General features: G+C 33.1%; 1 protein-coding gene across 1 annotated transcript; it reads right to left on the bottom strand.

Annotated features, from left to right (window-relative positions):
• Positions 1-466: 466 nt before the first annotated feature.
• Positions 467-24122, bottom strand: LOC125077003 (lysosome-associated membrane glycoprotein 1). The gene is made up of 6 exons (XM_047688773.1): positions 23954-24122; positions 23450-23800; positions 4128-4355; positions 3471-3659; positions 2306-2456; positions 467-1532 (listed from the first exon to the last, which is right to left on the bottom strand). The coding sequence occupies exons 1-5, from the start codon at positions 24009-24011 to the stop codon at positions 2314-2316; spliced, it is 969 nt and encodes a 322-aa protein (XP_047544729.1). The 5' UTR covers positions 24012-24122; the 3' UTR covers positions 467-1532; positions 2306-2313.
• Between the last annotated feature and the right edge of the window lie 1440 nt (positions 24123-25562).

Below are 25562 nucleotides of genomic sequence, written 5' to 3'. Positions count from 1 at the left end.
ACCACAGGAAGAGTAAAGCAAACTTTGACGTTAATTGACGAGATATCATTGGTCTTGAATTATCTATGATATTCATTACGGTTGGTCGAATTAATTATCAAAGCAGTAAAATTAAAGTTGATAGAAGTAGTAGTGTAATAGTGTTGTTTATATTATATCTAAGGATGTATTAATCAACAACTTTTTGCATAATATAGCAGGGCAATACTCAAATCTCATGTACTATGTTTATCTAAGGTTAGTTTATCTACATCCTTATTCGATTGGAATAAATTATACGTCTGTATTCGGTCTTAGTGAAAATTTTCTTTATCAAATCTCAAAGGGGCGCCTTTAACCGTTAAATGTCTGCGAGTGTGTCTGTTAGCTCATAAGCGTTCGTGTTCAATAGATTAAAGTGTAAATATAATAAGTGTATATAATAGTGTACGTATTTATTGTATGAGATTCGGAAATAAAAGCCGAGTTTGGCAATAAAAAACATTTATTTTAATATAATTATGTGCACATCACAAATAGTTTAACAGCTGATCACTTCGTACTCACCGATATTAAGCAATCGTTGAAAATAATCAGCATTTATGGAAGGGAGTTTCATTGTCACGTCGGAGTGACGAAGCGGTCAGCTCTATTGCCCCCCATTTCACCCACCCAGTCAGTCACACCAATCGGGATGTTATCTGGACAATTTCGTTATTAAAAACCCATAAACCGATACAACTAACATTTATCTACTACATACAATTGAAACTTAGACAAAAAATACAGATTAACTAATCGTTTTAAATTATATAGTCGCATGAAATCGTCCAGAATGTTTATTATCAAGTATAGAAGACATAGTGAGTCGATAGCGTTCATTAATTCTTATTCATATGGACAAACATTAATCACAAAATTGTTATAATTATTTATTATACCGAAGTATAATATTTTCGAATCAAATCTTTGGAATTGATTAAATAAAACTCGACAAGCTTAAAATGATAGATTGTTTAAATTTCTTTCATTAAAACTAGTAAATAACATCACATCTTTATATATTATTTCGTTATCATTATACATAGACATTTTTAATTCGCATATCGAGAGTTCTATCAGCGAATCGTTAGATCATTCCGATCTGGTTTCAATAATATTATTAATTGAATTTATAACTAAGATATAAATGAAATTTTAGCAAAATTTACAAATAATATGTAATTATTATGTTGTTTTGAAAAATTGAGATTATATCACTCGTACGATGTTCGATACAATAGATGGAACTAAGACACGATTGTTTTTTGTTTTTTTTTTTTTTACTAAACATGTTGTATATCGAGTGTTGCCAGTTTTAATATTGAGCAATTTAATATTTTAGAAAAGAGTTTAAGGTCTGCGACGAGTCATATATTTTTACATAATACATCATAGCGTTTATTGAAATAAGGTCTATAATTGTGTAAATATTTAATGCGATGAAATGAAGATCGATTGATGGTGTTAGTTCTATGCTATTTTACTACGTACGTCGATTCTCCATGTTCCATCTGAAAATTTAAATAAAACACACAATTGTATTACTATGTTTGTAAATAGAACGAATTGTTTTTTCTTTTTAAATTTTAAAAAATCTCTCGTAAAATATTGACTATCTCAGAAAATTATTTTTCAAAATATTATCGTATTCGTGAGTGAGTAGGTGTCACTCAATTGTCGTTACGACTGCTTCAAGACCTATCTATGTCAATTATTTATGGTATTGTATAGGCAGGTGGACGAGTAAATTGCCATCAGACGGCTCACCTGATGGTAAGTATTCACCAATGGCACTGTAAGAAAAATTAACCATTTCTCATATAACCAATATGCAACCAACCTTGGTAACTAAGATGTGGAGTCCCTTGTGCCTTTAATTACACTAGCTCACTCACCCATTCAATTGGAAACAAAATTGGTACTTAGTATTAAGTACTGCTGTTTTGTGGTAAATATCTGATGAGCGGGTGGTACTAGACGGACTTGTTCAAAGCTCTACCACCAAGTGAAATTATATACTATTTGAGTGCTGTCCTGAACGCTGAGGACATATTTACTTAACCGACAATCACATTTTAACAAATAATAAACCAAAAACAGTCGATGTGGTAGTGTGGTGTAGTTTCTCAGATTAGAGCGCGCACAATACGAAAAAATGCTGCTCGCGATTCTTTTTTTAAATGTCCGTTTGTAACTCGCTCACTATCACAAGCAATAATATTGAATTCAAGCAAAAGTGTTTGTATTTCAAGGACAATGAAATAAAACAGTATTATTAGCTCACCTGCTCACCTACATGGAGAGGTACCCGCGCGCGGCGGAGCGGCGCCGGCCCACCAGGTAGGCCACCAGCACCACCACCACCAGCCCGCCCAGCGCGCAGCCCACCGCGATGGGCACGGCGTCCGGCACGTCGCCGCCGCCGCACTCGCGCGCTGCACGCGCACAAGCGGTTACATTTCGGGGGACTTTGTTTTATACTATTTGTAGATAGCGCAAGAGACCGAGGTCGAAATATCTTTGCGTTCACACGATCATAAAAGAATGAATATACACGAGCGAACGATAAATCCAATTGAAACACGTTTTATTTTATAAATAAATTATTTAAATCCAGTCGATTAACTTAAATATATAATAGATTTGACACGTTGCAAAGTTTCCTCAAGATTCTTTCTTTCAACGATAACGTTATATATATATTTAAAATATATAATCGTATTAAATCAACACAACTAAAATTATCTTCCTTATTTACAGCCATTTATTTATACTGTAATGTTAATTATAATAGTCTATATAAATCGCTGACTTTCGGCTATCGGGCGTAACGTGCCTACACTGCGATAGCAAATACAATAATAATCATTCACATGTGACGTCACATACACATATACTATATATTTATTAATAATCTAATATTGTCATGTATAATAAAATATGTTAATTTTTAACTAAAACGGCCTATTATTGATTTTCATGCTAGCGCCATCTACCGGGTCCGTCTAAGCTATCCAATCGAATACATATATAAAAAAAAATAATTTTGCTTTCAACATTGGCGTTGTAAGAAATAGTATCTAAGATGTTACGTCCCGTGTACCTCTTTCCCGGAAATCTCGACCGTATGTTTATAAACATTTAAGATCCGTAAATAATCATCAGTTTAATAATCTTAAGCAATATTTGTATATTAATTCTAATAATAATAATCAACACGACTCTTTACGAATAAAGTTAACATATGAAGATTTTTGGAGGGGGTCGAAGTATATACCTTCACAAAGGTGAACATAAAAAGGGAAAATATTGTGAGGAAACCTGCATATGTTGGATTTGTCACGTGTACATCTACCACTTCGGACATGACCACGATGACTTCATACTTTCGCCTTTAAACGGGAAAGAAGAGATTCAGCCGAGCCTGGTATTGACGGGCGGTTACTCACCGGCGCTGAAGGCCTTGTTGGTGGAGTTCCTGAAGGCCTCCTCCTGGAGCTGCGAGAGCGTGAGCGTGGCGACGACGCTGGTGATGTCGGCCGTCATGTTGAGCTGCGTGGGCGGCGCGCAGCGGTACGACGTGGCGAGTGGCGTGCGCCACTCCACGCCGTGCCACAGCTCCACGGGCTCCTTGGACGCTGCGGACGTAATACGGTAACATTGTCAAATTATACGGATACCAAGTGACATTATGATACAAACCATAGATATATTATTGTCACAGCAACGAGCCTTTATTAAATTAATAGCGTTCAAACAATACGAAAGTAGAAACTGTTGCAGTTGTCGACGCTATCACAAAACTATTGATTTATTATTACAGAGTTCCATAAAAATATATTTAAGCGAGGATATATGTAATTAAGGACTGTATAAAAGTACTGCTAGTCGTTTATTATTAACAGCAATCCAGAGTGAAAGCGAAAGAAATGGCTGGAGAGAAATGCCAAGCGTAAATCTTTTTGCCGTGCTCAATTAATGAATATTTCTTAGATAGATAAATAGTTTTCTTTTCTCTTTATCATGAAAAAAATAACCTATGTTAGAATAGCAGTCCGAGAATAATAAATGCATAACACTAAATTAAAAAAATACATTAAACTCACATGCGTCAGGGAACACTTCCGCCGCGAGAGATACGTTGAGGTTCTGGAGAGAGTATGTCTTTGTTGTTTCATTGTTGTGGAATATCAGCACCATGTTGTTGAATGTTGTGTCCGTGGCATTGCTGACCGGCCAGCTGATGTTCAGCCATTGATCTGTGGTGTTGCAGCTTCCGTCGACGACAATCGCCGATGGTGGCACGTTGAGGAGAACATAGGCAAGAGAGGTGGCTGTAAAGATAAAAACATATATGTAATCTTATGTATTAAAAATGCTGTGGTTTTTTTGTTTGTAGAATTGGTAGGTGGAGAAAGTGAGTCACCCGAGCCTCAAGAATCAAGAGTGCAAACAGATATTTGTACATTTAGAAATAAATATGCGACATTAAACTTGGAAACCAAGATGTTTAAGTCCTTGCGTCTATAGTTACACTGGCTCATTCACCCTCTAAACCGGAACGAAACAATACAAATTATCGATCGCTGTTTGGCGGTAGAATATCTGATCAGTAATGATTAATGACTGATGACGACATCATATAGAACTACCACCAAATGTTTTATTTGATAGGGCTCAGTCTTCGCGTTTTAATTTAATTTGGAACATCGTTCAGTCCATATAAAGATATCCTAGGTTCAAATTTCGACCTCAAACCAATATGTTAATACAAGCACTTCGAAGCTTCAAAGCCACAATGATTTAACTCTCGAACGTAAAGCCTTTGTTTCTACCCCTGAACTGTTTCCACTCGAAGTATTAGAGTGCACTTGCATGTCCGAATACATTTAAGCACTCTACTATTTATACTGTTGGCTAGTCTCCCCTGAGAATGGTCATTTTGGCCGTAATACAGGACTCGTATAATTGGATACCAAATTTGTATAATTTAGTCATCTTATGTATCTAGTGTGTATAATAGATTGTCTTGTATGATTAAATTAAACCAGAAGTTGTTCGAAAGTAGAAGAGGAAGGTCATAATTGTGTACTGTCTCCAGGGACGTTTGAACATTGCATAACAGTTTTACATTCTAAATTAAGAACGAACTTCATTCCAACAAAAAAGACCGCCTGTAATTTCACGGCAACACTGCTTAAAAGTTTCATTACTTTGTATAATAAGATTCTGTATAACTTCAATAACCCAGCCACCGACTACTGGCAGACGCGGCGTAATAACGCAACTCGTATTCCAGTACCACTTGTGGGTTAATTGATGAACAATAAAACGGATCGTACCCTCTACCGTCGCCGATAATTATACAAGACAAAAATAATATGATCAACCGTAATTTAAATTAATCAATTGCGTTAATAAAACTAATACATCTAAAAATAGTTAAAGAGCCTTGAGAAACCAGTTTTCACTTTAAAGGAAATACACTAAGATCTAAAATTATCTCGTAAACTCTGATTAAAAATTCGTCTTTATCGTTTTCACTATAATAGTTGTATATTGACTAAAATTGAATATAATTTACAAAAAAAAAAATACATAACATTTTGCGTACGCTACTGGGTAGTCCGTGTATTTAATTTATCACCAGATTTAGGCAAATTACTCGACATTGTTTTCAAGCTAATGTGTTGTTGACATAGTGTTGTCTCCGTCTATCTTATCTCAAATTACTGCTCTTAGAAAGAGAGAAATCTATATATAACTAAACCGCTACATATTCATATATAAGGTCATTAGTGGCTTTAGTATTTACTAAACAAAACTGTACTATGTATTTACATTACATTTATTTACCTAACGTGTTATTATAATATAAATAAATTAAAATTATTAAGAACAGTTTTCCTCGTTCCGTGACGTCACTGAAAATGTACGTATGACTGTATTTAAGTATTAACGAATATTTATGTTTTTTGAATCATGACATTTTATAACGTTGCCGGTACATATTTTAATATCATTTATTGTATTATGTCTTACATATATAAGGAGACACGTGTGAATAATACGTGTCATATTCAATAAAACACGTATCATAAAAATATATATAAATTAGTAAAAATTAACGTACAATCCGTGACTAAAGTGCAATCATTATTAGAACTATGTTTGTGAATGTAAACACACATAGATACATTTATCATAACATCCTTTACACGTGTATCTAGATATTTTTTTCGAAAACGAACCCTCGGTAAATCGAAATAAGGAGTATTTCCCTAAAAGATAATTCAGTAAATATTATCCCTCCTCATTTCGAAAAATAAGCATCCGACCTCTCGACAAACCTCATCTCAAACACATCATGTCTGTACTTACAGTATGTACTTACAGTAATTAACAACAACTTCAATTGTCCGTGCTCACCACAAAAAAAAAACCAATTCCTTATAACGATGTTGAGTACATTTCGTAGCCTTTACGACTGAGTCACTTTGACAACGACAAATTTGTCTTACATGGTAACATACATAGATCGGTGCTCGTTATTTCAGTTCGCACTGGTTCTAATAAATGTCAAACACTCGATAACTACACACTAAAGAAATATTTATTTCAACTTTCCTAGCCGAAAAAAAAAACAAAATCTTTCTTTTCATGTTTGTCCTCCAATCTAAGTCTTATTTAGACCCTTATTGTACCCGAGTGAACCATCCCGGCTCCCGGTTTCGGGTAGCTAGTGTTGTTATATTATATGCATTATTTTTTTTATAAGTATTCACTGTCTGTCATCACTAAAATATGTCAAATAAAACAATTACTTAACATAAACAAATTATTATATTGGTGGTACGGCTTTGTGCAAGCCAGTCTGCGAAGGTACCACCCACTCATCAGATACATTTTTTTCCTCAAAACTGCAATAGGTACTTAGTATTGCTTTGTCGGTTTGAAGGGTGAGTGAGCCAGAGTGGCTGCAGGGACAAGGGACATAACATGTCACCTCCTAAGGTTGGTGGCGCATTGGTGTGATGTGAGGATTGTTAATATTTCGTACAGCACTAAAGTCTATGGGCGATGGTGACCCCTTGCCATCAGATGGCCTATTTGCCCGGTTACCTATTACTAGGTACAATTCGTCCTTTAATATTAATATTTCGATGCCGCAATACAGTGAAACCTCACCAAGAGTTCTAAATTTCGTAACATAGAATCATACCTTAGTCAAAGTCAAAATTCTTTATTCATTATAGAACGGTTACACTCGCATATTGATAGTCAAAAATCTACCACCACTTCGGAAATAAACACCTCGGACCTGAGAAGAACCGGCGAAAGAAACTCAACGGGAATTAACTTGACATCACTTGAAACCTTATAGTATTGACTGAGTTACAAAAGTTAATTATATTATAAATAAAAAAAAATAGTAAGTCCTAAGTAAAATCAATCACTTTTGACACGCTTATATCTCTATTATATCAATAATAATATTAAAATGAAGGCTATCATCAATTATTTATTAAATTGCATAACGCTGAGATCCATTGATTTTTTCTCCGTATACCCCGAGAATATTTATTGAATACGAATTTGATTACAATGCAGTCGAAGTACTAGAATTTCTTATCATTAAGACGATAAAATAACTAAGATTATGAAGACATGTATAGCGAAATAGTCAAAAATTTCCCCTCCACTGATTGCTTTTTGTGTGTGTGAGTGTGCGATGCGTCTATGTGCGTCTGTCCTAAAGATATGTTGTATTATATAGTTTACTAGTTGTCATCTGCGACTTCGCTCGCGTTTTAGGTGTTAGCCCTCAGATCAGCTCGTAGGCAACCACGATTAATATAAATTTCTGTGTTCCGGTTCGAAGGAAATAAGGCCAGTTTAATTACTGGGAATTCACGCCACATAAGGTAAAACATTCCTATAGTTCGCGGTGATTGACGGTACATACGAAATAATATACTACACATATCCGTACGTATGAGAGACACAAAAAAGTATTAAAGGCACATGCAGGTTATACTTTTTAACGAATAAAAAAATTTGCAAATGAACCCATTGTTTCTCGGTATCCTATCGCTATCAACTCGAACACAATTGTGATAACGAATTGTACACAAGTGTACAGTAAGTAAACGTGAACATTAAATTAAAAATTGTAGACAAGATATCATTAAGATATTTTACGAGATAAACACAATAGTAATATACAAATATATATTATCATTGATTATTTACTCTATTTTATATATTATACAATGCTGATACTAAATATACTTCATAAAGTATGTAGTTGCAAAGTTAAAAGCTTTTTTGTCATTAGACAATACAAACCGCTATGTTTGTGTTTTGAATCTATAATGTCTTCTAAAATATTCATTTAAATAACATGCTTTAAAGGGCCACATTGATCTATATTAAATGCACGATGTATTCAGGGTAATTAATTGGATAAGGACCAATGCTGTATTGCTTAAAATCGCTTCGTAAGCCATTATTTCTCATAAAAGGTAAAGGATAAAAAATGCTTATTGTGGACTATCCCTGAGAGATGACATATACCATAGCGGACTTTTTTGTAAACCTTAATAAGGTGTGAAATACTTTAGTACATTATTTTGATCTATCTCGTAGGGTTCACCTCTAAAATAATCAGTAAAAATACTATATTATGCATGTTTCATATATATAAACCTTCCTCTTAAATCACTCTATTAAAAAACCCGCATCAAAATCCGTTGCGTAATTTTAAAGATCTAAGCATAGGGATAGAAATATAGTGGGAAGCGACATTATTTTACAAAGACAATGCGATTTAGACATAGACAATTTCACTAATAATAATAATATACACTTGTATTCTATGACTGGACTATCTCGGCTTCTCTCTTTACATAAAAAAAGTCCGACATTATTAATATTATTATCAATGAGTGTCATTGAATCAATACAAATATCTGTAAACGAGGCGTGTTCCGTGAGTCATGCGTTCTGCTCGAATACTCCTGTTTCACTGTTGCAATATTTTATACTAACGATATCAAACGTGTCAACGAGTTACGACCTCATGAATACGATTTGATACAGATCAAATATTTCTTTACAGTTCTTATCTCAAATACTACGTAGTAAATACAAATAAAAGTACTCATATGAAAAAAATAAACAGACTCAAACCGAAAATTTATAAACAGGAAAAATTTACATAATTGCGTTCACAATTACAATGTAATCATTTTTTTTATCGATTTTCTAAAAAACGATAACGAAACGAAAACATGTGAACATAATACCAACCTCTATATACCTAAATCAACATTTACAACGTTTTCGTTTTCGAGTAATCTGTAAATAAAAACAATTTAAAAAGAAAAAAAAACAAAAATTTGAATTCCGTAACAAATATCCTCTTTCGTATTCCAGGACATCATTAACTTCCGTATTAAATTGAATTAAAATCTATCCAGCCGTTAAAAGCCTTCAAACCTACAAATATTATAAATGAGAAAGTCTATCTGTCTGTTGCTGTTTCACGGCCAAACCACTCAACCGAATTTGATGAAATTTATTATGTAATAAGCTCGAAATCCAAGGACGAAACAGGCTATTTTTATGCCTTATAATCAATCCCTACAACGCGAGCGAAACTGCGGCCGACACAAGTTACCTACTTATAATTATGCGAATATATTAGCGACGACCGATATAACTATTCTAGATTATTTCAAAGTTAGAAAAAAAAATCGAAACTCATCGTAGAACACGATTGTGAAAGTAATGTGCGATATTGTCGATAGAAATGATAACATTTAAATGATAGGCGTATTAAAATCTATCTCAAGTTGGTTTTCAATACGTCAAGAAGTAGACGAAGTGGTATCTTACAGAACTCAAAGTCTTACCAGCTAGGTGTGCATTAAATTGCCGTGTAAATATAATATCAAATATTGATTTTTTAAATAAAATACTCTATTAAGATACAATATGACATTCAGTTAATAGTTGTGGTTTGTTAATACGATTAACGATCTTATTGATTAAGTAAACCTTTGTTTTGTAATGTGAGATATGAGTGGGCTGGCGTAATTGTTATTTACATCCATTGACAATGAAACGTATGCATCAAGCACTCTTATCTCTCTTCCCGATACAAATGGTGTTTAAAATTAATAAACATGAAACAAAAGTGAATACAAAGCGTTTCGCACTATCGGGAATTTGTATTCGCTTTAACTTGTAGCACTTTAGTTTCATGTTAAATTATTTTCGCGCACACGCATCTGTCTTTTGTTTTACAGTGTTTATGGATGTTGGAATATCACCTAACGCTGTTTAGCCGATCAATATTTCCATATATTTATTTTATCCATATATTATTTTATGTCGTGCCATGTGGTGAAGTTTTTATAATATCCACTTTGACGTAACATTCAACAAGCCATCTAGTTTGCAGCACATTAACTTATATGGCGAACAAGCGAACGCCATGACAATTGGAATGCATGCCAGACATTAAAGTAAAAGCTGTAAATGTCCCACTACTAAGCTAATGCCTACTCTCCCTTTAAGAAGATTTGGAGCTAGTTACACCGCTGCTTTTTGGGGGTTGGTGGATACACATGTGGCAGAAATTCATTGAAATTAGACACATGCCGGTTCCCTTCACCGTTGATCACGAGACAAATTATAAACAAAAATTAAGCACACCTGCAATCATAGTCTAAGTTTCGAACTGGGTCATCTCAGCAACATGTTACATGACTCAAAAGTCGAGCATTAGTTTCTATAAAACAAATAATTTACATTCGAGTACTCAAATAAAAATAAACAGATCAAAATGAAAAAACTATCTCCTATAAAAAGTTCCAAACTCTCAAAATTACTTCAAAAGGTTAAATATGTATTAGACTAATGCTTTTTTTTGGTCAATTTTTGGCCAACAGACAGGCAGGTCTACTGATTGCAAATGGCCACATCGCCCAGCCGCTGTCACTGAAGGACCATAACCTTAAAAATACTTGGTATTCTTATTCGGTAGGAAAAATAACTAGCGAGTGAGTACGTAAACCAGCTCATTAAGCTAGAGGTAACTATGAAGCATTTTCAAGACATAGCCCTCACAACTTCTAACATCCTAACGCCTCAAGACTGTTATACAATATACAAGTTGAGAAATACTTGATTTTGAAGTTTTCTTGTTTCAAATTACAAAGCTACGATTATGACATGACGTAGAGCACTTCAAACGCCTTCTCTCATTAAACCTGACCTACATTTTTCTATCTTCCAAGAAAGACATCTTTACTAGTTTAATCATCTCTCTTTGCCAACACCAAATTTATTAACGTCCAATTTCACATTTCTGAATCAATTGAAAAGTCTTAGCGAACGCAACGAAACAGACAAATTGTGTTTCAGCTATATTAATATTTTAAATGCGAAAGTGACTGTCTGTCTGTAATAGTTTAACAGCAAAACCACAGAACCGAATTTGATATGAGGCAAGCATGAACCCCAAGTAAAGACATGGGCTACATTTTATATCTAAATCCTCACGACAAATCCCTTAAACGACAGCGAAGCCGCGAGGGACAACTACTTCATCAAAAATTTGACTTTTTAAATCTTCCTCTTCTCATGTCACTTCTCCTTTCCCATCCTCTTTAGATAAGAATATTATACCACAACGTAACTCAATTAAGAATCAACTAAGCGGACATGTAACGAATAAAACGTGAAACGAATCTGACGGAAAAACATCGTGAAATGTCTAAAGCGATTACTTTACTTTCTTCCACTTTGCCAATAAGGCTTTTCGAGATGGATCTTAAGGGTCTTTGTTGTTCGAAATTGAGCGATTATGTTCTCAGCTGGCAGTGACCCAAACGAGCAAGGTCAACTTATTTCAATCAATATAAGTACATGTATCCTGGCCAAAACTGTATCACGTTAGCACTTATATGTCATATATATTGGAGTTAGCCAACTTAGTATCCATTTACTATTTTGTATTAAACGCTACCTAGTCAACTTTATAACTCTACTTTTAACCTATAATTATAACTTTATTATTGTTCTTAGCCTTAAGTAACAAGCCAACGGCTTAGGCGTAAGCAAAATTATTAGGCAATCTGACACCAGTTGGTAAATGATCACCACTGCCCTTAGACATTGGTACTGTCAGGAATGTTAATAATTTATCATATATGTCCCTTGTGTCTGTAGCTACACTTAACCTACAAACCATTGTAATACCTACCCAGGGGGGGCTTGCACATAGTAGTACCACGAAGGAAGTCGTTTTATTAATAATTTATATATCTATCACATACCATACAAAGGTTGTCGGAGAGATCACTCTAAGCACATTAATTTTATCTCTGTCCACAACTGCAGTTTTTTTTTTTGTATACAATATAAGTATGTTAGATTTTATTAAGTAGATGAGTACGAGTATGAGAGTGATAAAAATGCAGACAAAATTAAACAAAGTTGATAAATATAAGATAGACGAAAGGCACGAAGATCACGTCTGTCGAGATACAAATATAACAAAAAAGTATGGAAGCGAGTTATCAGCACAACGGCCCCTCAGAGCGGACCAAAGAGTGACTCGCGGTCGAGTTACGTAAATACAATTAAAAAAAAAAAACACCAGGATTCCCCTTTCGTAATGAAACTATACACGTTCAAGAAACGCAGAAACCAATACTCTAATAGTAAACGCGTGACTCACACTCTGACGTTATTGAAAAACTAATTATTTATTACAAGACATACTTGTATCTTTGTTTTTTGTTACATTTTTTTTTTAGTTTGAAATCAATTGTATTGAATTATTTATACACATTAAACAGACTATCGTCACATTATCTGAACTATAAGACGTCGTTGTTCGAAATTTGGTGCGTTGCAGCGGTAGTTTTTTTAATTTTAATCGTTCCCTTATTCTTTGACTTATTCGATTCGAATCATTAAAAGGCTAACTACTAAGTAATTATAAGAATATGTCGCGCGTAAAACACACAATCATAAAGATATAATTTAATTTCCAACAGCGCAACCTTGACTGATAGTGCATATACATTATATAAAATATAAACATGAGAACATATAAAAATAACAGCGCAACTAAATATAACATACAGAGTAATTCAATATATTTTATTACTTGGAAAACGGTCATGTAGCATATCCTCAAATGATAGTTAGGTAGTCTCCCCCCTAAACGATAAAGCACAATGCGAATGTTATTACGGGAACGTTGACTAACGACTGTGAAGTCATGAGTAATATTTCAAATGAATTTATCTTATAAACTACTCGCTGAACCTGCGGCTTTGGCTTGCGAAGTGTATAACTTTACCTGAAGCATACAAAGCGTCATCCCAGATTTTACTTCCTCGAGGGTTCAATTATAAAGCAGCCTGTATCCTTTCTCGAGACTCAAAACTATCTCAATACCAAATTTCATCTAAATCGGTTGAATGGTTTAAGTGTATAGACGTAACTGACAGAGTTGCTTTCGCATTCATAATATTAGTTTACTAATAACTTCTGTCTACATTGTCTAACTGTCTAAGCTAATGTTATCTATAGATAACAATGCAGTCATGAGTTTTGAGGTATACTCAAGAACATTAATTTCACGATTATTATGTCAATAGACTAAATTAAATCTGATGAAACTGCTAAGTGCCACTGTCTGGCGTGTATTATTATATTACACACCAAGCTTATTCCACTTCATTGGTCAAATGCAGGATGATACCCATGTGGCAGATTTTCATCCGTCACATGCAGGTTTCCTTCACTTTTTAAATATTATTCAAAATAGCCGAAGTGACCACCACAGTCTGAAAGGTCAATGGTTGTTCCTAAGACAAAATACGGATTAAAAAAAAATGGTGTTCGAATAAACATACGATACAGAGGTCGGTGGGTCGTTGCACTTATGATTAAACTTTAAAAATTATAAAAAATATCTTATGTTTGAATGAAGATTGTCTATGGAAATGTTTTATGTATCTGTCATTTATAGGTCTAACGACATTTCTATGCATATTGACTTATTGTGTTAGCGTGTAACCCAAGCCTCCAAGACGGTGTTATGTCATATGATTTTATATAATTAATTATATTATATTATTACAACATATATATAACACAGAAACTATTAAATTTACATTATTATTTACAAAATAATTATAGTAATAATTTTTCAATAATTTGTAAAACTATAATTAATATTATTTTATATGGCATATGATATTATTTCTTTTTTTTTTAAAGATTGATCTGTCACGGAAAATAATCACACTATTATCTGGCATAGGCATCTTAATCTACTGAAATTACAATTGGCTACTCTGTATTGTCCTGACTTCCCTCGCCTAATACAGATTCCGACATAAATGATTTTTGCGAAACTTTAACCGTTTACGCAGCGCAGGCAAAAGAAAATCTCAAAATGAATAATATTCCCCCGTTCTTGCAACATTTCTCATTGATACACCGCTCCTATTGGTCATAGCGTGATGGCATAAAGCCTTTAGCCTACCTCGACCAATGGGCTACTGTATAATATAATATTTTTTTCAAATCGCACCAATAGTTCCTGACAGCGTTCAACCAAAAATAAACATTCAAACTTTTATAATATTTAAGTTATTTATAAGCATAGATAAATGTTCTTTAGTTGTATTGGATCGTCTATGATCACGTGGCCTGTAATGCACCCGGGGTCAATATTTGATTAGTCCTGTCTAAACCACACTGAAGCCCCACGACGCTCCAACGCATGGATCGGTTAACGTCACACTACTTAAGTTATTTAAGAACGTTTGAAGAGCATTCAAAACACATATATAATATGGTTTCGTATTTATAATCATACACGAGGTATTTTTTTTATTAAATAGGTTAGTTGACTGGCGAATGGGCCATCTAGTGACAAATCAGCATCGCCCATAGACAATGGCACTGAAAGAAATATTAAACGTCCCTTGCATCGTCAATGCGCCACCAAACTTGGCAACTGAGACGCCTTATCCCTCGTGCCTGTAGTAGCACTGGCTCACCGCTCACACTAACCCTTCAAACCAGAACACAACGGTAACAATTATTGCTATTAGACGTTATATACCCAGAAGGGCTTACACAAAGTTCTTATACATAAAACAATCTATTCCAAAATAAGTTTTTTATAAATCATATTATAGTATAATAAAATAAATGGTTTTCGCAATAATTATAACATGATTAATATCAATTTGACATTGAAAACAAAGGAATGTTTACTTTCATAGATTAAGCTTCATACCTGCTTGATTGTTTTGTATCAGAAATTCGAAAATAAACATCCTTGCCCAACATCCTTTCAAATAAACGATTGCTTTACTAAGTAATAGCGACCCGCCCCGACTTCGCACGGGTGCTATGCTGATACTAAATATACTACAGAATGTCTTACAACGTTCACAGTTTTTAGTCATTAGACAATACTAATTAAATTGCTTCGAAAATAAGCCATTATTTCTCGTAATAAGTAAAGGATAAAAAATGGTTATTGTGGGTTATCCGAAAGAGATAGACATATACCTTCGCGTACTTTTCTGATTACCTTTTTAAGGTGTACAATACCGTAGTACATTATTTTCGTGTATCTCATAGGCTTCAGCTTAGGCTTAGCTTTATTTGCGACATCACTTTAAAAACCTCAAAAATTATCAGTGTTTCTCTATTATATGGAGGATGTATTATACATATGGTTTATATGTATAATACATCCCCTATCCCTTTTGAATCAACCAATCAATCTATCTATTAAAAAGCCGCATCAAAATCCGTAATTTTAAAGATCTAAGCATACAACGGGACAGACAGCGGTAAGCGACTATGTAATGATGATGATTATTAAACTTTATACTAAGTCGATTATTTCAGTTAGATGTTTTTCGTGATCCGTTAGCGATTAAAAATATCATCGAAAATCGTTCAGATTTTCAATGTCAGCATTAAAAGGTCGATACAGATCACGGTCGACGATGGAACATTAGATTAACGCGCCTTTTATGTAAATACATTGTTGACATTCATACCAAAACGTTTGATTTTAATTTTAGTTTCGATGTTATTGCTTTTTTGTCTAGTTTTTCTTATTTCCTTTCTTACATACATTACATTACATTAGCAGCCCGTAAATGTCCCACTGCTGGGATAAAGGCCTCCTCTCCCTTTGAGGAGAAGGTTTGGAGCATATTCCACCACGCTGCTCCAATGCGGGTTGGCGGAATACACATGTGGCAGAATTTCGTTGAAATTAGACACATGCAGGTTTCCTCACGATGTTTTCCTTCACCGCCGAGCACGAGATGAATTATAAACACAAATTAAGCACATGAAATTTCAGTGGTGCCTGCCTGGGTTTGAACCCGAAATCATCGGTTAAGATGTACGCGTTCTAACTGAACCAAATATAATCTACTCGGTCAAAGGGGGTTCGTGCAAGTCGGACTGGATAAATACCACCCACTCATCATAGCACTTAGTATTGATGTGTTTCGGTTTGAATGGTGAGTGATCGAGTGTAACTACAGCCACTATGGACATAACACCTCAGTTCCCAAGGTTGGTGGCGTATTGGCGCCAATGTCTATAGACAGTGGTGACTCCATTTATCATCAAGTAACCGAATTGCCGGTCCCTATACATCTACTATAAAATTCTTCTCTTTAGGAATACATTTAATGGGATTAAAAATCAAATTCCGATATTTCCTTGTACATATTAACCTACAAAACGACTAACTGACCTCAGTCATGCGCTTGCGCACCCGCTCGCTCTCACAAAACCTGATCACAATTTCCAGTATATCAGATCGAGTGACTCATTTAACGATGTTATCCGTAAATGTTTACACTCTTAGGACTAGTGGTACGTCCCCTGCATATGGAAGTTCTCGACTAAAATACTTGGAACTTAAGCAGGCAGTATGTAGGTCAGTTTATTTGTTTCTTTATAGTTGAGACACGTGCAAATAGTTCGACCAACTTTCAAAATTACTCTGTAAATAAAATTAAAAATAAGTCTAAAATATTCACCACCGCCCGTAGACATTGGCGCTGTTCGAACATCGATCTGTGTGATCATCTGTGGCGAACATCTGGTAAGTTGTTACTACCATAGAAACTGGTAAAGAATATTAACCATACCTTTGCAACTTCCTTACTTCGCAAATGCGCCACCAACCTTGGGAACTAAGATGTTAGCTCCCTTGTGCCTCTAGTTACCCTGGTTCGGTTGGTTCGTTACGCAAACCACGTATTGCTGCTTGGCGGCAGAATATCTGATGAGTGATGAGTGGGTGGTACCTACCCAGACGGGTTTGCACAAAGCCCTACCACAAAGTACTTTTAGTTCCTTATTCTTACAAAACTGGTAGTATTCCTAAGTTACACCTGCACAGAATTATAGTGCTCTGCACCTTACACCGATCATACGTTACCAATTTTGCAATATAAGATGGTCTACTGGTTCATTGACCTGCAGGTTGTTTTGGTTTTCAATCCGAAACATAACAATACAGCTATTTGGAGCCAAAAGTCTTAAGATACGATACATATTACCTTATATTTTCCACATGTCCCCTAAAACTTCAACGTTGTATATATTATTATATTTGATTTGTAGCTTATCGTTAATGGCGCTGATCCGACGTGCTTGATAAACTAAATACCTACACACACGCATATCAGAACCGAATGAATCGTATTTCATTAAATAATATTGTATCAAAACATTGATAAATAGTTACTTGAACGTAGATAACCAAAAAAAAACTGGAAGTTAGAATTCATTGATTTTTATACTGAGTTTATGGAAATGTAACAAGTTTTTCTTATCGATAAGTCTTGATAGATCATGCAAAATCAATCATAAAACTTTATTCAATACTAGCTGTACTGATGTGGATTAGGCTTAGCCTCACAAAATTTAAAAACTACATGCAGCTCACTAAATGTGGTGCAATTTTACGACCTGGAGAGCAGAATTAACAAAATTAGACTGTCTTTTCCTGGGACGCAAACTATTTCCATACCAAATTTCATCTAAATCGGTTCCGCGGTTTAATCGAGAAGAGGTACCACACAGTTACCGTATTTACACTTGCTTATCGAGTGTCAAATTGGAAACTGCCACCGGTTCGGAATAAACAATAGTCTGACAAGAACTTGAGAAGAACCGATGAAAGAAACTCGGCGTGTTTTTTTATTGTCTTTTGTAATTGTTTACAACTATTAAACTAACAAGCAAATAGCCAGAAGCCGGTCGTTTATTCCTAATGTGACTACTAGTTGCAACTAACCTTAAATTCAGATGCATTCTTACTAATATGTAAATGCAAAGTTTTGTGAACTTTGATATTTATGGATCCGCGAGTGCGTAATGCTGGATGGATCTTAGCGTTGCATATGAGGCAACTATATCGTAGCATAGGACGTCATAACACAAATATTTATTTATTTTCATAACGTAATTAGGTACTGACAAACTTTTATACATATTTAAGTATCTCGAACGCTACGTTCAACATCTCTCATCAATACCTCAATATCTCTCTATACAACGTTCGACGAGCGACATAATACGTTTATTCTGCAGAAATAAAAAAACCCATTAAAAAACTATACCTAAAACAGAAATACTCAATGATAAAAATACTCAAAATAAATTAGGTGTTTTTACCTGAAGCGATAAGACTTAAAGTCACTCGTGAATTGAAAGGCATATTAATTCATATTTTATAAATGTAAAAAGAAGAAAAAATGATTCATAAATATTCGTATTTAAACAAAACATATTTTCAGTACATGTGTATTTTTCTCTGACCATTTTATTTACACATGAGTCGTGCATGCGTATCATATATAGTTACATGTGCAGACGATAATTACAAAATGATAAGAAATAAACATTTGACAACGGAACTGTAGCAGACAATTTTTATGTATCGTTGCAACTTGCAGCTATTACATAAAATACTTCAATAAGATAATCTATGCGATAAAATCGTTCCTTCCGTTCGGGGTCAATTTATAAAATCTGTAGTCGACGTCAATACATACTACCACTGTCCTCAGTCTTTCTCGGCGAAAATTATTAAGATATCTTTTCCATCAGATTCCTTAAATTTAAAGTCACAACGTATATTGTCCCACAAATGAATCTGTTATTGGGGATGGGGAAACTTAATCCACTGCGTAGCACGAACACGTGATGGGTGGATGTTACCTATTCAGACAGAATTATAGAAAGCCAACACCAAGTAAATATTTTAATTTATCGTACAGTAAACTTTATCTTGTATTTTTTTTATTATCAAAAAATAAAATTTACTTGATAGGGCTTTGTGCAAGCCCTATGTCTATCTGAATCTAGTCTAGGTAGGTTTCACTAACTCATCAGATAGTCTTCCGCCAAACAGCAATACTTAGTATTATTGTGTTCCTGTTAGAATGGTGAGTGAGCTAGTGTAACTACAGCCTAAAAGACATCTTAGTTTCCAAAATGGGAGGCGCGTTGGCGACGTAAGAGATGATTTTGATCAAGCCTCTACGCATACCACAAGAGAAATAAAATAATTTAAGATGATTAAAAGACACAGTTAAAAATATGTATAGTTTTTCATTATAGAGATGAATACTTTGCCCAAAAACAATAATTAGTAATTGAGTCAAATTCAGAAATTCAGGATGGAAGGAGGTCTGACTGAGCACAATATCAATACAAGGTGACTTGGTACGTTATCATAGCAAGACAGTTCGTGAAACGATAAGCTACAGAAGCTTATTTAATTTATACTTATGTATGTATATAGGATAATAAATGTATAAAACCTTATTAACCTCTTAAGGGAGAGAACGTTTTTGCCCAGCAGTGGGACTAATGAAGCTGATTCTTTTATAAACGTTATTACTATTTATTTGTTTTACATAATCTAAAAACTATTACACACATATGCTCAATAAGGTAATGTTAAATAGCCTACTAAAGCACATTAATAAATGCTTACACTTAAAATATAATTTATTAATAGCTTCTAACGTAAACACGAGAAACAGCGTCATCGAAACAAAAAAAAACCTTCTTTCATTTATAATTATATAAAGAAACGTGTTGGCCTTAAAAGTTGAAACCTTTTACGAAATAAAGAAAAATAAATCAATAAAATCTTCCTTGGACCGAATACGATTTAAAAAAAATTAAATTGTTGCCATGTGCAAAAATTATTTTCCGCGAAGTTTCTAGAACGCTTGCGAGTACACACAGCTTGAATAGAACGCATTATGCGATAAAAACTACAGAGAATCAATTGTATGAAATAGCAGTGAACCATTGTATAACATTAACAGGGAAATAACTGTTCGACTCTTATCAGAGCTAGAGGGAAATGGTTATATCACATAAATTGGCACTCATAGTTGAATCAATATAAAAATGGATTACGGCCAAAATTTGTAAAAAAATTCATAAACAGTAGATAGGAGAAGTCCCTCAAAAGGAATTGGAATTGGAATATTAATGGTCATTATTGATCAAAAACGCACAGACCAAATGCAGATGCGCTTTATAATGATACCTAAGTGGTCAGTCAATGTACTTATAACAACAGTCTTAATAGCTAAACTAGATTCGATCTAGATAAGTATTCTAGGTTAGATCATTGGGCTATTCGTAAAAAAAAAGATACATGAAATGGAGATAGATATTTTGAGAGTATATTTGAAAAAAGATAATTATACATATATCATTCGAATTGTTTAAACAAAAGGGTCTGACATATATTATACGTCTATATCGTTATACGTGTGAGAATATTTAATCTTTTGAAGAATTTTAATCCAATTTGGTGAAACCTCCAAAGAGTAATATAAAAATGTAATTAAAAGTCTATAAAATGATCTTATCGTCACATCAAACAGAAAATCAATCATTCTTCATCATGATATTCTAATAGTAAGATTATTGTCTTATTCACAACTTACTTGAAAATAATTTAGCAGAAAAAATAGACCATATTAACATACCATTATACGTGACCCAGAATATGTATCGACTACCTCAATTCAGTAACAATAAAAACTATAGCACTACATTAACTAAATCGGTGGTAGGTCTTTGTGTAAGAAGCAATACTTTGCATTGTTAAGTTCCGGTTTAAAAGTTGAGTGAGTCAGTGTAACTACAGGCACAAGGGACATACCTTACTTCTTCAGGTTGATACAAAAATTAAATTATTAAAATTGTCATTGTTAATTGTTAAATGTCATCTTCAGTTGGGACATTCGAGCGTCCGACCACTAATTAAATATATCATCACAAAAACAGAATATAAGCCGACCAAATACATATTATACATGTGATGACTTTCTCATAACAAAGTGAGTCATAATTTTTGACACCATTACTTGACGTACAAAGACATACTTTTGCTCAGGTTACGTAAGCGTATCAAGTAAGAGCTAGATTTTTAATGTTCTTAACTGCTTTTTGTTCATGATCAATTATTTCAATCTTTGTTTTTATGAAACTAGAGTATTACTCAATCAACAAAGTGCAATGTAATAAAGTTTGCAGTTGTGATATTGTACGGAGAAGTGGATTTATATGTATTACACAAGGTACATAATTATATGTACTGTTTTTATTATAGGTTTATTTATGCCTGATATGATCTGAAATTGTCCAATTGACAGAATATATGAATCTTAAACATATTATTCAAACCCAAAAGGCACTACTATATCATCTTAGCTTAACTTGAGTTTGTATTTCAACCGTTGCACAATATAGTGAGGAAGCTGGTATGTTTTTGATAAATATCTTCCACATGGGTATATGCATTGGAGTGACAAAGTGGAATAGGCCTCAAGCCTTTAATTAAAATAAGAGGAGATAGTCCAGCACTGGGACATTTATGCTTAATATGCATTGAAATACTTCTCTATATTGTTTGTAAACAATTCTTTGATATGACTAACATGTCACATATTGTATCTTGAACGGCAATATGCCATCAACTTAAATCCAAGTGTGAATGGCAACTGAGCCTATATACTCTAATAAAAAATATATTTAGGAACACTAATATCACAAATATTATGATATATATATGAGAACACAATCAATTAAGTTTATGAAATTTCTTACAGTCTTTAAAATCATCTTTTTATAGATCGAATTTATTAATTAAAAGCCTTTCGGAAAGGTAGTAGATTACTTCTGACCACATATTAAAAAAAAAGCAATATTTAATTAAAATTAACCTAGGTCGGAATGTAGATTACAAAATATCCAAACATTAAAATCTGCAGTAAGGTTTTTTTACATGTACACATAGTATGAATGAAAGATTTAAAAAAAAAAACTTCTGATTTAAAAAGATATTCTTTCTAGAATAATGAGAAACCAGCAATGATGTAAGGTTACAGATACAATTTAAATTAAATACATACAAATAAAGATTCTTCTCTAATATAATCCATTAGTTAGTATTTAAATATACTATTCAAATTATAAGGAACTTACATGTTTGCAATTTTGTAATTTTGTTCTAGAGAAACAAAAAAGTTGTTTATTTTAAATAAAATGGTTAACCATTTGTATCAAACAAATCATTTTTCAAAATAACTATGTGGTGTTACTTAAAATCCATAGTATAAAATACGAATTTAAATAATAGACTGACTGCTTAGAGTCAGTAACTCCTTTGTAGGCTAATGTCATACAGATTCACAACAGATTCCCTAAAAATATGCAAACTGTGAATATTGCTGAATTAAATAAAAAATATAAAGATACAATAAGATTATGTAATGACTATTTCAACTCCTGGCAATTGCTAGAAATTTCCGTGAAATTATGAAATTACTCAATCATATGATATTATAAAATATATATATATATATATATATATATTTATGACAGTTTCACTAACAGTTCTGTATATAAAAATATACAAATCTCACTAAAATAATTCAATACTGTGTACATTTAAATTTATTTGTTTTTAATGAAGTGTACATGCAGTTACACTTTAATATTATTTTTATCTGGTTAATTTTTTTATTCAATTAAATTTATTTTTAAAACTACTAATAAAAGCCCATTAAACTATAGTTCTGATTGCAATGTTTGATACAGTTATATTAATCTAATAAATAATGTATATTATGGGATAGGAGTATAAATACAGTGTAACGATCATAGATTGTTCAATAATAGTGTAGAAATGAATAGAAATGAACTGTAATTTTAGTAAAAATACATTTTCACAAGTCGTTCAAGGTGTAGATTTATCAGTGTCATTAAAATATCTTATTAATTAATTTAAATTAAATAGGTAACTCACATGCATTTTCCACCTTGGTGTATGTGACATTTAATTGAGCTGCAAACTGGACCAGGACACAAGTAATGTTGCTCTTGTCAGTGTACGACCATATGCCCTGTTGAGGAGGGGGAAGAGGGCCTGGTGCTGGGGTAGGAGCTGGTGTTGTGGGAGTAGGTGTTGGGGATGGAGGCGGCGTGGGCTTAGGCTTAGGACTCGGCGACGGCGGAGCTGTGGTTGGTGCTGGCGTCGTATCTGTCGGATCCGTAGCGACTTCTGTAGTCGTTTTAATTTCCGGCTGTAAGCTTGTCAACTCCGAAGGCAACGGCACCTCTATTGTCGACGTTTTTGGCGAAGTTAAATCGCTTTGACCTGATAATGTGATAAAATTATGATCATACAAGCGAAGGTAGACGAAAAATCCTTTGTTCCATAACGCGCAAAATGTTAAAACGAAAACAACGACGTATGGTAACGCGATAAGCAACAAAGAATTCGACAATATTTAGTAAATGTACAACTTACCTAGTACCGTTAGGCTGCATAAAACTGCGGCAAACAAACAAAACCTTAACCGAGTCATTTTAAAGTGATTAACAAGCTATTTAAAACAATTTATTCCCGAACAGTCTCACAAGTACGTTGCAATAAAATGATTTTGTAAGAATTGAGTTCTCTATGCAAATGTCATTTCATTTTTCTTTACAGACAGCTGAGAAATGTTGCCAGTTTTCTTTTATTAAAACAACTAAAGATTAGATTTATTTTAAATTAATATTTTAGCAGATTTGCTTAGAACTAATGACGTTTGATTTTTTCTTCAATTAATTGTATAAATAGTAAAACAACTATTTGATTCAATAAAATCACTTTTGACAAAGAAATATTACAAAAGTCATTTTGGAAGCAATTGAAATGTCAACTATTTCTTAGTATGAAAAAGAAGGGTATTTATTTAAAACATTAAACATTGCCGTTGCAAGTCGTTTGAATAGGTAGATAAGTACCATTGACTCATCGCAGCAATACTTAAGTGTTGTTGTATTCCAGTTTTAAAGGTGAGTGAGCCAGTGTAAATAAGATATATCTTGGTTCCCAAGATTAATGTTGGAAACTGTTGGACATGTTTGGAAGTTAAACAGTGTTTTGTCTATAAAATACGATAATATATGTTAAAAAATGGGTGTTACATACTGAACAATTTCTAAAGTAATTTAAAATGTATTATATATATAATAACCGGAATATTTGGTACACACTCAATACAAATGCATATAAATTGGGCTCATAACAATTGTTTTTAAATTTCAATTAATCAGAAAAGCGCTTTCAAATTAACATTATTTATCTCAAATATTATATTAGATTAGTATAATATATAAAACTACATAAAACTATTTTCCATTATTAGTAATTGTAAATAAAATTCAAATTACTAAAATAGTAAGATATTTGAAGTATAGCAACTTTGAATGTCTCTGACTGGTTAATAATTCCTGATAGCTAAGTTGCTGATCTCTCTCATTGTCGACTGAGTAGCGATTGGTCTGGGTTTGATAAGGAAAACAAAAACAATTTATGAGCGGACTTTTTAAAAATAGCTAAAATCTAAGTTAATACAAATAGAGGTACTAATTATTTATTTTAGTAGTTATCTATTAAGTACTTCTTTCTTTCTTTAAATATGTTTTTTTAAACGATATTTCTAGTCAACAATTTTGCTATTGTTTATTTAGGTAATCGGCTTTCGGAAAACTACAGAAGATATCCGATATTTTTCTATGAGGTAAAAAAAATCTCAAGAGAATAATAAAACATTGATATTAAATAACATTTATTTTTCATTTTAAGCAAATGTTCAATTATCAAATAAATGACATCAATTCACTTACAAGCTAATTTAACAGGTATTAAGTAGTACCTACACATAACAACACACCACCATAAAAATGTAAAAAAAACATAAAACTTTTTCGCATTACTTAAATTCTAAATAATCTAATACTTACTTTGAATAAGTTATTTTTAATCGATGTAGAATTTCTTTCTTGCTTAGTAAAAAATACTAAATAAGACAATAATATTACAATCTTTATTAGGTATTATAAATGATATTAATTGTATCTATAATTGT

Source organism: Vanessa atalanta, chromosome 3, assembly GCF_905147765.1.
Source record: "Vanessa atalanta chromosome 3, ilVanAtal1.2, whole genome shotgun sequence".
Classification (NCBI taxonomy): Eukaryota; Metazoa; Arthropoda; class Insecta; order Lepidoptera; family Nymphalidae; genus Vanessa; species Vanessa atalanta.
Note: the sequence above shows the minus strand (reverse complement) of the source record. Positions and strands in the feature narration are given on the sequence as shown.

What these genes read in the sequence shown, in the direction of transcription:
- LOC125077003 (XM_047688773.1), bottom strand. Translation starts at nt 24,011, where the DNA reads ATGACTCGGTTAAGGTTTTGTTTGTTTGCCGCAGTTTTATGCAGCCTA. An exon ending in CACCAAGGTGGAAAATGCAT is followed by an intron (nt 4,356 to 23,449) that starts GTGAGTTACCTA and finishes TTATCTTTACAG; the next exon opens with CCACCTCTCTTGCCTATGTT. An exon ending in GGAAGTGTTCCCTGACGCAT is followed by an intron (nt 3,660 to 4,127) that starts GTGAGTTTAATG and finishes TTACGTCCGCAG; the next exon opens with CGTCCAAGGAGCCCGTGGAG.